Consider the following 17,108-nt stretch of genomic DNA (forward strand, 5'->3'; position numbering starts at 1 on the left):
TTTCACTCATATAAAACCAGAGAAATTCAGCCCTTATAGTAAGTTGAGCTAACCATAACTCACGCCGCTCAATGCACTGCTGATGACATGTCCTTACACGGTCAGTGACATCACTGATGACATCACTGAGGACATCTCAGAATGTAACATGTTGTGTATTTGTAAAATCCAGTGTACCCTTAGGGGTAAGTTGCTTTCGAATATCAGATTATCATTGTTATCCACTCATTTCATCATCCTCATTGGATTATAGTCAGGAGTAAAACCATTGACATTTGAATCTGTAACCATGACATGAAACACCATTTCATGCAGTGGGTACATTAGTCCACTGAACCACGAGACCGAACTGACATATTGTTTTTTTCTGCTGCAGACATGACACAAAGTGAGGTTGTGCTAATAAAAGATTTGTGTACATCAATTGTAGAAATCTGATTTTTTTAATTTGGAGACAGGTTTTTGCATTAAGTACTGTTTAGTATTCATATCCGGCCTCCAAAGGATGATGTAACATTTAGGAATGAAGATACAACCCAATAGTCCTGCACTCGATGACAAGATGGCAAAGATCTCCACGGCCACCAAATACTTTCTATTTGTGCTGAGATACGCTGGGATAAAAGAGATCCAAACGGCCAGAAACACAAGCATACTGAAGGTGAGGAACTTGGCCTCATTAAAACTCTGAGGCAAATTACGAGCATGAAATGCAACCACAAAGCTGACAGTGGCCAACAAGCCCAGATATCCCAACATCAGATAGAAAAAGAGAACGGAGCCCTCGTCACACTGGATGATGGTGGTGTCCTGTATCTGGATACTAACAGGGAATGGAGGATCACGGAGCAGCCAGACTGCGCATATCAGGACTGGAGCAAATGAACACAGAAGGACCACTCCAACGGGCATTCTGGTTCCAAGCCACCTTGAAGAGCGGCTGGTGGGATCGCGAGCATTGAACGCTATAATCACAGTGATTGTCTTGGCCAGAATGGTGGAAATGCTGATGGAAAAGATGATTCCAAATGAGTTTTGTCGGATCATGCAGGTGGCCCTCATGGGATGGCCAATGAAGGTGAAGGGAGAGAGGAAGCAGAGCATGAGGCCAATGAGAAGCACGTAGCTGAGTTCTCGATTGTTTGCTTTGACAATTGGCGTGTCCTGGTACTTCTTGAAGATGCAGAGAACAAGCAGAGTGAGTAGGAAGAGGAGGCTGGTGAGGCATGAGAGTGTGATTCCCAAAGGCTCCTTAAGGGAGAGGAACTGGAGCGTTGTGAGATCACATCGGGTTCTCTCCTCATTGGGCCAGTGGTCTTCAGGACAAGGCCAGCAGTCACGGGAATCTGAAGTAAAGAACAGAGGTGGTTACTGATTACAATCTTTAAAGTTAGGAAGTGTCAAATTGGTCTCAGAGAGAAAGGTGCAGCATTTGTGTGCCACGGAATAGCCATTCTTTCAGTTGTCTTTCCTGTCTCCCATTGCGGGGAACAGACTGGGTAAAAAAGAGTGGGTACTCACTACCTCCGCACAGTTAACTATGTTAAGGAGGATTAAAGCCTACAAGAGACACTATCAGGTTGTTTTTAGGTGGAGTAGTGCCCCTGGCCAGTACTCAGAGTCATGCTAATCAGCAAGATATGTCAACTATTCAATATTATACAGTATCTTATTGTTTAAATATAACAATGAAAACAAAATAATTAGCATAATATAAATAGTGCTACCCAAAAGTTTTAGAACCATAACCCAATTTTTAGAATGATAAACCTTGGTGGCCCACTTACCTTCAATGGACATGTGGTCACTGACTGCACCCCCTGCAAGGGGATCACTAATCCCCTTTAAAAGTACAGACCAGTTCCACCTGCACTGTGAAAACATGGAGCGGCTGCAGACTAGCGTGAGTTTGTGGCTGCCCTGGGGGCAGCACATTCATCTAAATGGGACACATTGTTATTATTTGCACCTGGTGCACCTTTTAAAAGGTGTGCCGGGTACAAACAATGACAATGCGTACATGCCCCCTATTTAGATAATGGTGTTTGCATCATAGCGGTGGACTGCTGATGGAGTGAGTCTGTTTGGGGACACGGTGAACATCGCACTGCATCTGTGGCTGTAGTAATGATGCTAGCATCACACACCTGATGTCGATTGAACAATTGTTAACACCTGGCTACTACCGTATAAATACACACAATTTCAGACCATGATCCTTTCTCATTCCACAGCACCACAACAATGAAGCAGATACCCAGAAGTCAAGCAAGTTTTTGTTATTGTTCTCTCTGTTTCTTCTCCCTCATTTTTAAATTTCATGTGTTCCCTTTTTCTTCATTTAATATCATTTAAGTATAATACCTGGCCCCATAAATCCCTGTTTTACAGAAGGAGAATTGTCAATCATGGTGGATGAAATCATAATAATAGAGCCCCAATTGTTTGGATCACAAGTCCAAAATACACCCTTGTCTCAGAGTTAATGCTGTAGCTAACAATCTGTGCACACAAGATGACATTAAGAAGCGGTTGAATGACCTGTGGGAAAGAGTGCGTTCCTTGAACTCTGGCGGCTGATAGTGGTTCTCCCAGCCCCCCATTACATCTCATGCCATGGGGGCAGAAGAACCTGTCCATCTTGCGTCCTGAAGGCTTGACAGGAATTCCTGGTGGAGTGGAGAGTGGTAAGTTATACCTTTTAATGTGTCACCAAACACAAATCTACTGTTTGCGTTGAAGTTAGCTATTGCTGTGTCATGTGCCATGTTTTTGATATAGAAACCTAAATATATCAGTAACATCTTCTTTAGTTTGTTTTGTTAACTGTATTGAGTTGCATTTAAGATAACTGATTTCAATATCCATCGCAATGGAGCTTGTGTTTCTATTCCAAATAACATATATGTTTCCCATAGTTTTGTTACTACTGTAGATTCACACAAGATATGTTCAAGGAACATTGTTGCAAGTGTTACGAATATTGAGTTTAAAAAACTACAACTACCATGATGCCTTGTTTCTGTGTAGGTAAAAAATATTGCCATTTAGTTTAGCTCATTCCCCCCTTTTTTCAACACATTTGCCTGTATTTTAAAGTGTAATTCAGTCATCAATCTCTATTTAATGCCCTTTTTTGAAAATAGTTTGTGGTGTTTTTAAGATCATGTCATTTTCTGGTCATATAAATGAATTGAGGTAATTTGTACCAAAAACCAATGTAAGCAATCTAAAATGTTATGTGAAATGCAAGTGGTATATCTGAAAACTGAACTATGCACTGTTCATATGAGTACTATTGCTAAACATTTCACTTTGTTGTTTTAATTTTGGTCTCTCAGCCTGCCAGGCCTTGGAAAGCTGAATTTCACATTTCTAATCTCCACTGTGGTGGGTTGAATGGATGCTATATTTCAGTTATACTTACTAATGCTTCTTTTTTCATTTCAGGGTATCTTCTTACCTGTTTATTACAAGAACTTTTTTAGAAAGTCAGGGGGATATTGACAAGAACGGGTGATAAACATTGCAAAAGTAGCTTAACGCAACTCTTCTTATTACAGTCTATCGCGGGAAAATAACAGTGTCAACGTAGCATTCTCAACACGCAGTACCATGCGTTAGGCTCACAATAACGTGTCAAATGTCCACGATAAAGTCAACACGCTGCCGCAAAAAAGTGAAACACAAATGCAAAAAAACTTGCTTTGAGGCCAATTGCGATACAAAAAGAAGCAAAAACCAGCTACAGTCCTGCAATCCCCATGCGTCAATTGGGAAAAGGCATCATAAAAGCAGAACAAAAACAAAGGGAAACAAATAGAAACTGCGTAGCAGCATGGATGCACCCGGACCAAGTGCAGAGGTCAACGCGAACCCCACAAGCCACACAGACCACCAGCAAGGAACAACATGTACGGGTAAGACCAAGGAGAAGAGGGAGAGGAAGACGGGGTGCAGTCCGCAGGAAAACCATGTCAGCATCACGGAGGTGACAGAACACTACCATCAACTGACCCACAATAAGACAAACGTGAATGCAATCGGAGTGTTGATGAGATCAATGGGGGAGGCCAAGAGGCGCTGGCATGATAGCCAAGCCAAGCACAAGCCCGCTACCAACAAGAAGGCAGCAATGGCGACAGGAGTTGGGAGTCCTGCACCACAGGAAGAGCTGTAGGAAATGGAGGCCATAGTCAACAGTGTGGAGACGGTGCAAGGAATTGAGAGTCCGGACACAGCTAGCTCGATAGGACCTGACACAACACCAACAGGGTGAGGGGGGACGACGGAGATGGGCACAATGGTACACATTCACAACGATGTGTAGCACGCTGCACAACCACAATGGATCATGTCCCTGATCCCCTTGGCACACTGCAGCACACACACATAGAAATAACAGCACATCCACATTGACGACAATGTGGTACAATATGCAACCCCGACACTGCAGAACAGAAGATATAACTGGGTATGCTTATGCACAGAAACAGGCCAATTACATCTAACATAAAGGGAAACTGTGAGATGGAAATGTACGCTTACAGCCTCACATCTGTCATGTAGTCCAATGTCCACTGTCCTACATCAAAATCCAGCACCTCCCAAACAGTCGCAATGTACATTGTCATACAGTCTGCATGTAAATGAGAACACTTCACCAACATACTTGTCAACACAATGTCAACATGCATCCCCCTTCACATTGCAGAGGGACACACAACACCTCCAGCGGAGCAGACCAGACATCTCATCAGTGATGCTGGAGCAGACCACCACGTCTTCGACACCGACGCCCTACAACAGCTCATGGACATCCTAGGCAACCCACTCCCAGGAGCAGGGCAGCCAAGCTACATAGCGGAGAGTCCAGCCCCTGTACAGACCACACAGCAGGAAGCATCCGCCACCACGGCCGGCTCACAACACTTCACTGAGGCACACATGGCATTCCAATGCCAGGTGTCAGAATGCCAAAAGGAGGTGGCTGAACAGGTCCGGGTGGGGTTAGAGCTCATGGAAGCCGAACTATATCACATACTTTGGTGTCTAATTCCCATCAGGGACCACCTACACCCCACAAAGGAGACCCACACTGCGATACAGACACATGCATTTACACATTTCCTGTACTGAACCACGTCCAGAGCCCCTCTATTATCATACACACACAACCACGCTGGACCTGCGGATGATGGCCCTATCCACTCCTCCAGCGTATTGAGTGGGTGACGACCAAGCTACATGCCCAAGGTCTTACACGCTGTCTGCGGTGACATGGTTGCATCCGCTGTACACAGCACAATGTAATGTTGCAGGGCCCAGGGCCCTCATGCATACATCATGACCACACGGACAACTGGCTAGGGGTACGTAAGGCCAGTCCCTTTATTGGCAGGGCCACATGTATAGTGACGCCTGTGTTGGATGTGTGTGGGGCGAGTGTAAGCCAGCCCTCACAGAGTAGTGGGTGCTGGTAACAACTTGAACAGTGAGCACTATGTAAACGGAAAGAGAATACCCCAGCATTACAGACACAACTCCGGAGCATCATGGTGGTAGCTTGAGCAAGTACAGAGGTCACCCAATATGCAAACAGAAGTGTCAGTGAGTTGCAGTGCACTGAGACTGGGGCACCAGAGCTGAGCGCGCTCATGTTAAGAAATTGTCCATAATTGTGTTCCTTTGTGATATACATTTCCTTATCAACATCCCAGGTCTATGACACTACCAGAGGTAACATTGCTGTGTAACCTCTCCACAGCACAAAAGTCAATCAGTAACGGTCCATGGGTTGCAGTGCACTGAGTTGGTGGCACCAGGAATGCTGAGCAGGGTATCAGGCAGATCAAGCATTCAATCAATCAGGGGTTTGTAAAGTGCACTACTCACCCGTGAGGGTCTTAGGGTGCTGGTGGAGGAGAGAGGGGGCAGCTCCGGATCAGTTGAAAAGCCAGGTCTTGAGGGTCGGGGAGTGTTTGATGTTCACAGAGAGTTCATTCCAGGTTTTGGCTGCAATGTAGGAGTAGGATCTCCTTCCTGTTGTGTGTCTGCAGATGCGGGGGACCTCTGCCAGGGTGAGGTCGGCGGAACGGAGGTATCTCTTAGGTACGTGGAAGGATACTGTCTCATTGAGGTATTTGGGTCCGATGTTGTGGAGGGATTTGTGTTCGTGGTTGAGAAGTTTGAAAGGTGACCCTCTTCTCGACGGGGAGCCCGTGGAGAACTCATAGGTAATGGGTCATGTGCTCATGGCGCAGTGTCTCCAGGATGAGTCTGGCTGCGGCGTTCTGGATGGTCTGGAGTTTGTGCAGGAGAGTTTTGTTGATTCCGGTGTAGAGGGCATTGCCGTAGTCAAGTCTGTTGGTGATGAGGACGTGGGTGACAGTCTTTCTGCAGCCGGAGGGGATCCACTTGAAGATCTTGCAGAGGATGTGGAGTCAGTTGAAACTAGAGGAGGCGACCGCAATGATCTGGCCGTTCATGGAGAGGGAGGATTTGAGGATGATGCCGAGGTTCCGAGCGAGGTCTGTAGGGGTGGGTGGGCTCCGGACAGCTGAGGGCCACCAGATGCTGTCCCAGGCAGAGGTGCAGGGACCGAGGATGAGGACCTCGGTCTTCTCAGAGTTTAGCTTCAGGCGGCTGTCCTTCATCCAGACTGCTACATTCTTCATGCCTTCCTGGAAACAGAGTCTGGTGTCTTTGGGATTCTTTGTGAGTGAGAGGATGAGCTGTGTGTCGTCAGCGTAGTATACGATGCTGAGCCCGTGCTATCTGACAATGGTGGTGAGGGGGGACCATGAGGATGTTGAAAAGAGTGCGGCTGAGTGAGGATCCCTGGGGCACTCCGCAGTTGATTTCCGTGGGTTCAGAGAGGAAGGGCGGGAGTCTGATCCTCTGGGTTCTGCCGGAGAGGAAGGATTGGATCTATTCGAGGGCAGCTCCTTGAATTCCTGCAGTGTGCAATCTAGCTGCGAGAGTGCAGTGTGAAGGATGAGGGCTGCGGTGTATCCTAGGTTGATTAGCAAACGATGGCATCCACGACAGGTGTGAGCAACTCCGTGAGTCTGTCAGGACCACTATTTTGACTATGGCAGTTGGCGTTTGGAGGTGGTCCTGGCAGTGGTGGCGTGTGCCTCCTGTGGTGATGCAATGTCTGGGCCAGTCAGGACTTGATTTGATGTGTGAGCCCTGGTGGATCGCAGTTGAGGCTGGAGGCAGTGGATATCGCAGGGGCACAGATACATGGCATTGATGACCCCAAGGCCACCAACCCAGAGGCCATCCAAAATCTCATCAGACGGGGGCCATGATTTGAGCTGCACAGAGTTAGTGGCCCAGGATGCACTGCGGCTGGCACAGGCACACCACCACAGGACAGTGACTTTTGGTGCACTGAGGTAGGGCCACGCAGACTGAGCGGATCCTGGTCGATGTCAAAGTTGAATGTTGCGGGGGACAGTGGAAGGTGTCCTCCAGGGCAAGATGCAGAGGGCAGAAGCTATCTGCACGCAGCAAATGGAGGAGTAGATTGCTACTGCCTCATCATTGCCACCAAGTTGGTATCAACTACATGAGGATGAAAACAACCCCCAGTCCATAGACTCTAATGCCACCAAAGTTCAACCAGAGAGTGCTCATGGATGTCTACACTTATTGGCACCGGGGGTGTGAGGCGATTCAGTCTGTGATGAGGCCGGTACAATGCTATCATTATAAATAAATCAAGACGTGTCATTGGCTTTCGATGCACAGAGTTAGTGACACCAGAGCAGTAGTTGGCAGTGTTTGATCATTTCCATAACGATGATCCTTTTTTACTCTAGACTGAAACACGTCTTCCTCTTACGCCTCTCCTTGCGTGCAATGATATGATCTCTGCCAATGGGAAATCAAGACTAAGTTCCAAATGTGTGACCTACTTGACCACAGTTTAGGCCGGAGGCGGCGGTCAGCACAGGTCAACAGCTGTTCTGCCAGCTCCTCCGGTACTCTAACACACAACACTGGAATGGCATGTGGAGATGATATGTGGTTGACGGAGGTAGAGGCACCAGAGCTGAGCGATTGTGCAGGCAACGACAATGCCGTGTCCTGCCTGGTACGGACTTTTTTTTATTGGTGTGGGGCCTGCTGGCCCACAGTGTGGGCCGAAGGCATGAGTCAGCAAGGGCCCTCAAACAGGTGTGGCTGGAATGCTATGCACAGTCATGGTGGCACCACCTCGAAGGGAGTATAGTGATATAGTGGGCGCCGAGAGATCTCTTTGGGGATGATTTGTGCGCCATACAAATAATAAATAATTATAGATAAAAAATAATAATAATATAAACTCTGCCATGAAATGTGTCCTCGGCCATTGTGTAATCAAGGCTCAGTTCCAAATGTGTGACCTACTTGTGCACTCTGTCTGCTGGTGGAGTACGAAAATGGAGTAATGTGGGCCTGTGTCGCGGAGACCGTGATGGTCAGAAGAGGCTGGCAAAGTAATGGGGCCTCGGGCTTGGAGCTTGCACTGGCATGTGGTGGGCCCACTTTGACACACGCCGGTGAGGGGCAGGCAGGACGGGTCCAGGAACCAGCATCCCAGGGTGTAGCAAGCCCACAGGGTCACAGGCACTACCACACACAGCGTCGGCCTCATGGCGTGGTGAAAGGCACTACCCTGGCACACACGTTGGGCATTCCAGAAAAGAACCACGCCCAGAGCTACGCGATTTTTATTCACACCCTACGGTAGTATGCCGGCCAGCCCACTCTGCTCACGCTTACAGGGGGGACAGAATAAGCTACATTCCCCCAAACTTTCCCACTGGCAGGAGTGAAATGATTGCATCCACTGTCCAGTAAACTGCAAACACCCACAGTGTATATCAACATGGATATATCTGTGGTCTGCATACTTCAGTCTGTCCAGCACATTCACAACACACTTGGCATTGTGTACACTCTCATTCTCATTGTGTGCAGTTTAGGCAGGGGGCACAAGTGGGACATGTGTGCAGTCAATTGCCCACCCAACACGAGCGGGAAGCTAGATGTGCCGTGGAAGCCTTTCTTGGTCTCCGGCTGTTCCTGCACAGTGCGGGGTAAATGAAGGTGCTGGGGTACCAAGCTGAAAATGACATCAAAGACAGTTGGAAGAACTTTGATGGGCTGGCTGTGAGACTCATACGAATCAGGCAGTTGTTGTTTGGAAGGTACCAGTGGCCAACAGGTGCAGCATAGCCTGCAGCTTTATCTGAGGTGTGATGTTGGTTGTCCACTGTGCTGGTACCGTCAGCCTGTGGGCAATGATGTTCAGGATGTGGATGATGGTTGTCCTTTTGAGCGTGTAGTGGGCAATGGCATCCTCTGGTTTTAGGTCTGTGAGGCTGGTGTATTTTCTGTAGGTCCGCTGTCTTTTTCTGCGCTACCACTGTGGTGTTGGGGGTGTGGGAGTTTCAGGGGGGTGCGGCCGTGGGTGTGGTGGCGGGGGTGTTGTGGCCCTCTTGGGTGTCTGTGCTGCTTGTTTGTTGGCTCCATGGCATCTGTTGTTCTTCAGGTGTAGCTCTGGGCTGGGCTCCCTTTTGTGGTGCAGGTTGTCATCTGACTTTACACCAGGTCAGAGCAGGTGTTATATTCCTGTGGCTAACGCATCTTATCTCATGTTGTGTGATCTTATCGACGATCTTGCTGGTCGTTGAGAATGTTGCTGAGTTGTGTGTTTGCTGCTTTGTACACTGGAACGCCTACTCTGTTCTCATTAGCGTTAGTTGCCTTGGTCATCTGTGGTGATAATGTTTGCGGCTGCAATCGCAGGTAAACTGGTGATATGGGCTGTTAGCACCAGCTTGTGAATAATGCAAAACATTTATCGCCACTTTGAATGCGATAAAGTGCCAATAACTCTGCAATAAATCCTTGAGAATGCCCCATAAACTGTTTGTGTTGTAAATAAATTTTACACTGCAAGGTTTAATCATGATATGCATGTCCTTTTCCCTTTTAGGTGGCTTCATAATAGTTGCTCAAAGTTCATTGGATGTGTAATCCACACTTTTACTGACAGATTTTCCCTTATATTCCTGTACCTTCCACAGCACATGGCTAAACATCTGTCACTCTGGATGACTTCACTACAGTCCACGAGTAAGTCTCCAGAAATGTTTCCAATGCAGAATGTTCAGATGAACACGACACAGGTGGTCCATTGCATCAGCCTGGGAAGACCGCTCCAGTGAGTCTTACTTAGCCCACAACTTCACCTCCCACCCCAGCTGTTAAATCACCACAGCTAACAGATCCCTCCACTTCCCATCGTGCAAAATGCACCATCTTTTGCCCCCAAGCCCAGCCTGGTGGTGAGAGAACAAAAGCACCATAATTTACTCCAGTCCAGTCAGAAAGCAGTGCGATGTGGCTCACTGTTCCAAGGCCACAGTTTAGTGAGGTTAGGGGTGGTGGGTCTTTGAAATTGTTATTAAACATAACAAACCATACAAAACACAAATTCCCATTGCCATTTTTAAATTTCCATTTGCACACATTGCTACCATGGAAGAAGGGGATGTAATCAAAAGATACAGATCCAATAGGCAACATTGTATTGGGTTATGTCATCAGCTGGAGACAGATGTTCTACCTCACAATATGAATTGCACAACATTAACACCAAGAGTCCTAAGTCGTGGCTGTACTCAGGTTTGTGGCCACATGATCGTTTCATTACACTGTTGATTAAGTAGTGCGATACAAGAAGTTCTTTCTACAACGATGAGTAAGTACGTAAGTAAATCTTTATTGCCTCGTGGTGGTCACTGTGGCCAGATGAATACAGGGTTAGGGATGCTGGCAGACTTCCCCTCGGCCGACCCGACTCGCACAAGATTCCAGAATGACCTGAAATCTCGGGTTCCCAATGCCACTCGGATATTATCCCACCTGGTGGCTTTCCACTCGGTCCTAGCCTCTTTAATCAAAGTTTTATACACCTCCCTCGCCGTTCTAATGCTAAAGATTGAGCCCGATTTTACCTCCCTGATCAAGCACCTCTTTGCGTAGCTGCATGCTTTATTAAACCAGTGATCTCGCCTCTTTGTCCCACTGCTCCTAGCCCCCAAAGAATAGAAATAGCAGGCCAGGGAGCTGAAAAGTTTGCTATGTATGTCTTGCAGCCCCTGAGAGTGGGAGGGGAGGGGTTCGCAAACTGCGCCCAATAGGTTAGAGACCTCCGTGAGAGAGCTTACAACGAGTTAATATAATTCTGCCAGCCTCTCAGGAGCCAGTGCAATCCTCTCCCATCTAACTCTTCTCCCTCCCGCTGCTATGACTAAATTACAGTCTGTAGCCGTCTACTCACGTCCTCGATCATTATGACCACCAAGGGGAGCTAGCAGTTCTAATGACAATAAATTATGATAGCTGTCAACTCTTGGGATCACAGAAAAAGTTCTGGGACAAGCCCAAAACTCTACATTCACCAATATGTAGTCTATGGTAGAGCTACCCCCGGTCTTTTATATGTCCCTGGAACATCTAGGGCCAATCTACCATTACAAGCCCTTAGTGAATATAGGAACACCAGCTTGTAAATCGCAAGGGCCAGTGGTAGTAAGCGCTTTTCAGGGTACATGGTGCAGTCCGGAATGAACCAACTTTCGTCGTCTTCCGCGGATATAGAGGGAATCCCCGAAAGTGGCTCAAAGTGGCAGTTAAGGTCTGCACCAATAATTTTATCAGCACCCAGGGGAAGAGATTGTAAAAGAGCCTCCAGGGCTTCCAGAGTTGATAGGCCCAGCTGGAGCCGATAAGGGCGCAGGTATATATTAAACACTGCCAGCACAGGCCCCTTATTGAAGTTCAATATAACACAGAGAATGTCCGGGCAGTGGAAATCTACAACCTTAACCGTGCATCCCAGATGAACAGCAATCCAAATACATAACCCTCCTGAAGGTCTGCCCCTCGCGCCCTGAACTGCAGGGACATGGAAGGACGCATATCCCTCCTTGACTGGAGGGGACAGCATCCACGTCTGTTGGAAGAGGCATAGATCATAACACTGCATCAACTCTCCCCACTCCGGATTTATCAGCTTTCTCTCGAGTCCTGCTACATTCCAAGAGCCTATAAGTGGATAGTGAGTTGGAGCAGGAAGCGGGGGGTCCGCCAGTAGTAGTCGCTCAGGAGAGCAGGAAGGTTTAGGATGTAAATGGTTACCCACTTCCTCTACAGAACTTGCTAACACTTGGTTAGGAGAGGGCGGAGGAATAATAAAATGTGTCCCTTCCAGACCGACTCTCTCGCCTGAAGCACCCTTCACTGTGCTAGAATTCCCCCACCTTCACACACCGAGTGGGGCAAAACAGATCCTACGGGGGAGAAGATTGGTAGTGGTCAGTCTATATTGCTTAGGGCAGAGTATCTATTACCCACAGCGATGTTAAATTCGTAATCATAACCAGCAAGGAAGGGGCGGAATAGGTCAGACCCCCCTAGAGCTGAAGGGTGTGAATAGAGTACCCCAAGTGGACGGTGTTAATAGAGTTCACCTGGGGAAACCCTCCATTATGTAGTACATGTTCGACGGCCCTTGGATCCCGAAAGTTCACAATCACACAGTCACCACTAATGTCCTTAGGTCTCGTCCCGAACCAATTTACTCTACGCGCAAACATAATTTCCCCCTGCCCAGCACCCATTAAAGGTCTGTGCCTACTTAACCAGAAGATAACTTAGTTCTTCAATTCCGGAAAAGATTCCCTTGTATCGCCTGGGAGGGCAGGGACGCCTGTGAGCACCACCACATAGGGCGAGGCTTCCGGCAGAAGCTGGGGTAGGGGAGTATATTTAGGAAAGCCCAACATATTGTTATTTCCTAGCGGGCCCTCTAAGAGCCCGGTTGGCTTTGGCAGCCCTGGTGGTTCCTGTACTTTACGTCCCTGGACAGATGGGGACGTAGTGGTACGGCCAATAGGACCTGGGCCATTAGTAGTTTGTGTGGGAGTCGCGATCTTAGGAGGGATCAGTGCAGAGGTGGAGGGAATTGGGCAAAGACTATTGCCCGGAGGCTGATCCCTCGCAGCCACGTTGGTGGGTCCTTTAGCCAATGCCGAGATAATATCCCCCGATGCGGTTGCTGTCTGTGCTTTCCCTGGGCCTTTACTATTTATCAAAGAAACCAGTCTGTCAATCGTAGAGGACAAAGATTTAAAATGGGTATTGATGACCAGTTCCATATGGGCCTGAAAATCGGATAAAAGGTCAGTGGCCCAAAGAGGGGGGCGAGAGAAAACACGAGGACTGGGGTTAGGGTCACGAAAGCCCTGCTCGGAATCTACACGAACAGGAGTAGGTACTGGTGCCTTAGTGGTTTTCCCCTTTTTCTTAGGTTTTTTGGGTCTGGCACAACGCACGTGCTCCTGAAGTGGGGCCCGGGCGGGGGGAGAGGGAGGTCGCGATTGCGCGCTCTCAATTACAAAATCTGAGTCAGACACAATCTGAGCACCTGGTAGGTCTGAGAATGAGGGCATAAGGGAGGTCATAAAATATGTAGGAAAAGCTGTGGCTATGGAGTAGTCTTCCAGAAGAGTAGAGGAGGGCATAGCAGGGATAATCGAGAGACGCCTTTCCATATTTTCTATAGCGTTGGCCACAACCCCTATAGTTTTTTGGAGCATTTTGTCAATATCCATGAGGCTAGGTAGGGGTTGCGTAGAAGCCGCTAATAGCCTGGTCGTGGGGCGTTGAGCAGTCGGCTTATCTCCCTTGCCCATGCTGCTGCTCTCGGCCACTTACAACCAATTGAAGGTTAAAAATAAATACCTAAAAAAACAAATTTATACCAAGAGTAGGAACACTGTAAACTATACCATAAAAAAGTCTAAATGGCCGAAAAAAAATATTTAAACAACAACAAGTGTTGTTAATCAGCCACAGACGGTCCCGCCCTTGTACCGGGCTTCTCCTGGAATGATCCCGCGCGCTCATGCGCTGCGTGAGCTTTAACTTCCTTTATATCACGTGGGGAAGCCTGGGGGCAGGGCTTTACAGGGCATTACAGGTTCACTTGCGCCCAGGGTATGTCATCGTTAGGTCCAGTGATGTGAGTGCCCAGACGGAACACCCATCGCTGTTCTTTTTCCAGAAGGTTCTTATCAGTTTTGAAGGACTCAAACACTGTCCAGTGTAGGTCCTGCGTACTGGGTCCCATCAAGAGGTAATGGCTGGCCATTTTTTTAGTTGTTTTTTTGCTATGGTGTTCACCTAAGCGTACCTTGACGGGTCTAGAAGTCATTCCAATGTATTCTTTTGCACACGGGCAAGTGATGAGGTAGATCACATTGCGACTATTGCAGTTCGTGAATGCCCGTTGTTCCCAGTTTGTACCATTAGAAAAATGGATCGTCCTACTCCTACTGGTCAGCTCGCAGTGGGTGCAGGTACCACAAGGATGGTGCCCTCCCACATCCGCTAGTTTGGGTGGATCGTTTTCCACAGGGGTACTAGGTCTGCTATGGACCAGTTTGTCTCCAAGATTTCTCCCTTTTTTATGGGAGAACATAGGTCTTGGGAAATTCAAAGAACCCCCGTCAAGAAACGTCCAGTGTTTTTTCACTATTTTAGTGATTCTGTTAGAGTTCGAGTTGAAGGTTGTTATGCACATGGGGCGGGTCTCTGGTTCCTTAGGAACTGTGTCCTCGAGGAGGGCCTCCCTAATGTCATTCCTTGCTCTTTTGAAACCTTTTTTAACAATAGCTGTGGGATAATTTCTGTTTAGTAGTTTCCTTTCTAGATCCACTGCCTGGTTCTTAAACTCCGTGATGTCAGAGCAGTTACGCCTGAGGCGAAGGAATTGCCCGTAGGGCAGATTATCCCGTAGGTGTCTCGGGTGGAAGCTGTTGTAGAGAAGAAGACAGTTCTTGGCAGTTGGCTTGAAGTGCGTACATGTGTGTAGTCTACCCTGTTTGGGGTAAATGTTTAGGTCTAGGAACACCAGGTTCTCATTAGATGCAGTATGCGTAAATTTCAAAAACGGATCTTGCTGGTTCAACCAGGTTATGAAATTGTTTACTGATTGGATACCCCTTCCAGATCACTAGCACATCGTCGATGTACCTTTTACATGTGACCACATGACTGTGGAAGGTGTTCTGTACGTGCAGGATTTTGGTCATCTCTAGGGGGTGGACATAGAGACCGGCCAGGCTAGGAGCAAATGTGCTTCCCATGCTGGTCCCATGTTTCTGGAGGTAATATGTGCCTTCGTACATGAAAAGTTACTCTTGAGAGCCAGAGAGCTGCATTCCAGAACCACATGCCTGGGGGTCTGGTATTGCCATTGTGATGCAAAAAGTACTTCCTCAATTATCTCAAGAGTCTCTTGGTGTGGTAGACGTGTAGAGACTTTCTACATCCAACCCCAATAAGAGGTCATTTTCAGGGTCAAAAGGTATAGGTTCTCTCCAACCCGCAGCACACACCCTTGATAACACTGCAGACCATACCACCAGCTCAGCGCATGTAGTTCATACATTCCCACAGCTCAATCTAGATGAGCTATGCTCACTGATAGGAGCAAAAATGTCAGCTATGATCGACCCTTTACTTATAAAACTGATCTTGGTCAAGGATAGACTGAAGAAGATAGAACAGGGTATCTTCGGTACAAACCAAATGAACCTAATAACCTTTATTTACTCCAATGTACAGGAGAAGGGTGGAATGGATAATTAACAGGCGAGGGTACGAGACATAGCACACATTGGAATACCGGCCAATGGGTGCAATAAGTCAGCCACCACTGCGATAACCACATGTTCGAATCCCAACTGCTCTGCCAATCTAACCAATGGCATACCTACGAAGTTGAAGCCGCAGCAAGGGGAAAGAGGCACTAGGAATAGGCCCCGCAGAGCTAAATGAAGGAAGTGACATGAACTCTCACACTTCCCTGCATCTTCCACCTGAGGCCTCCACGTACACTGTGTTAGTTGCTAACGTCCCAAAGCTCTCACCCGGCACTCGGGAACACTGGTCAACGCTAGAAAATAAGGCCCTACATCTGTTGGGCAACAGGACAGGGACAGGAAACCATCAGTTCTCTGTGTTTAAAATGGTACGTCACACAAGTCCCTATCAAGCAACTGCGTGGTCCTTAGCTTCAGATCACCAACACTGGTTCAACATATATTGGAAATGGCTGGGTACTCTTTTACTGAAGGAGAGGATATAAACATGCTTCCTCTAGGTTTTTTTATAAACCACAGAGCACACCCAGGTTCAATGAGTGGAGGGGACCCCGAAGAATAGTCAATCAATTTGACCTTCCAGTAAACACAAGCAATCGTTTGGAAATCTTCACTACTTTAGAAGAAGTAGATTGACTGGGAACAACTAATATCTCCCCATTACCAGTTTTGAAGGAACACATGGGTGAAGAGGAGGCCGCCACAAATTTGGGTTACGCCACCCCCGTTGTGCTGTCTAAATGGGGAGGAAGTCTTCCAGGTTAAACCTGTTTGTAGTTCCATTAGTGCAGATGCGAGGTGTTCACCCTCATTGAAAATAAGCCCTGGTGGCGTGGTGAATATAACCTTGCAAGGATCAATAGCATGCCCACATTATTTAACTAGCATTCCTAACCATGGTTTAGGTGAACAAGACCCAGTATATGAGGTTGAGTTAACCAGTGGCCATGATAATACTAGTAATAGTCTCTTAAAAACCCACATGACCATGGCTTTCTGGAGCATCGCGTCTACAGACAGGACATCATTTATTAATGGTTTTGATGTCTGGTTATTCCAGGATACCTGGTCCCTGGATAGAGTCTATCACCAATTAGCCTGATAGATTCTGCTCAGAAGATCGTAGCTATGCTAGTACTTGGCAGAATTCAGGCCTGGATAGCAGAAACAGATATTCTAACACCATTACAGGTGGTGTTTCGGCCTCACACAAGTACCCCCGACCAATCTGTATTTGACCTTGTTCCCCGTGTGAAAATGTGTAGTGCTTTGGTGGGAATGGGGATGCCCTTGGAATTGGTGGCCATTCTAGTAAAACTACATGACTCAACTTATGCGCAGGTTGGCTGGGGGAAGCCAGGAGAAGATACAGAG

At 47.5% G+C, this 17,108-nt stretch overlaps 1 protein-coding gene across 1 annotated transcript in view; it reads right to left on the reverse strand.

The window, feature by feature from the left end:
- Positions 1-420: 420 nt before the first annotated feature.
- The window catches only part of LOC144751991 (vomeronasal type-2 receptor 116-like), a 64,467-nt gene continuing 47,779 nt past the window's right edge, over positions 421-17,108 (reverse strand). The window contains exons 3-4 of the mRNA XM_078639950.1: positions 1,788-1,842; positions 421-1,346 (exon numbers count right to left, since the gene is read on the reverse strand). Of these exons, the coding sequence (XP_078496076.1) occupies positions 421-1,346; positions 1,788-1,842 (981 nt within the window). The remainder of the gene's footprint in view (positions 1,347-1,787; positions 1,843-17,108) is intronic.

The sequence above is a fragment of the Lissotriton helveticus genome, chromosome 4_2 (genome assembly GCF_964261635.1).
Source record: "Lissotriton helveticus chromosome 4_2, aLisHel1.1, whole genome shotgun sequence".
Lineage (NCBI taxonomy): Eukaryota > Metazoa > Chordata > Amphibia > Caudata > Salamandridae > Lissotriton > Lissotriton helveticus.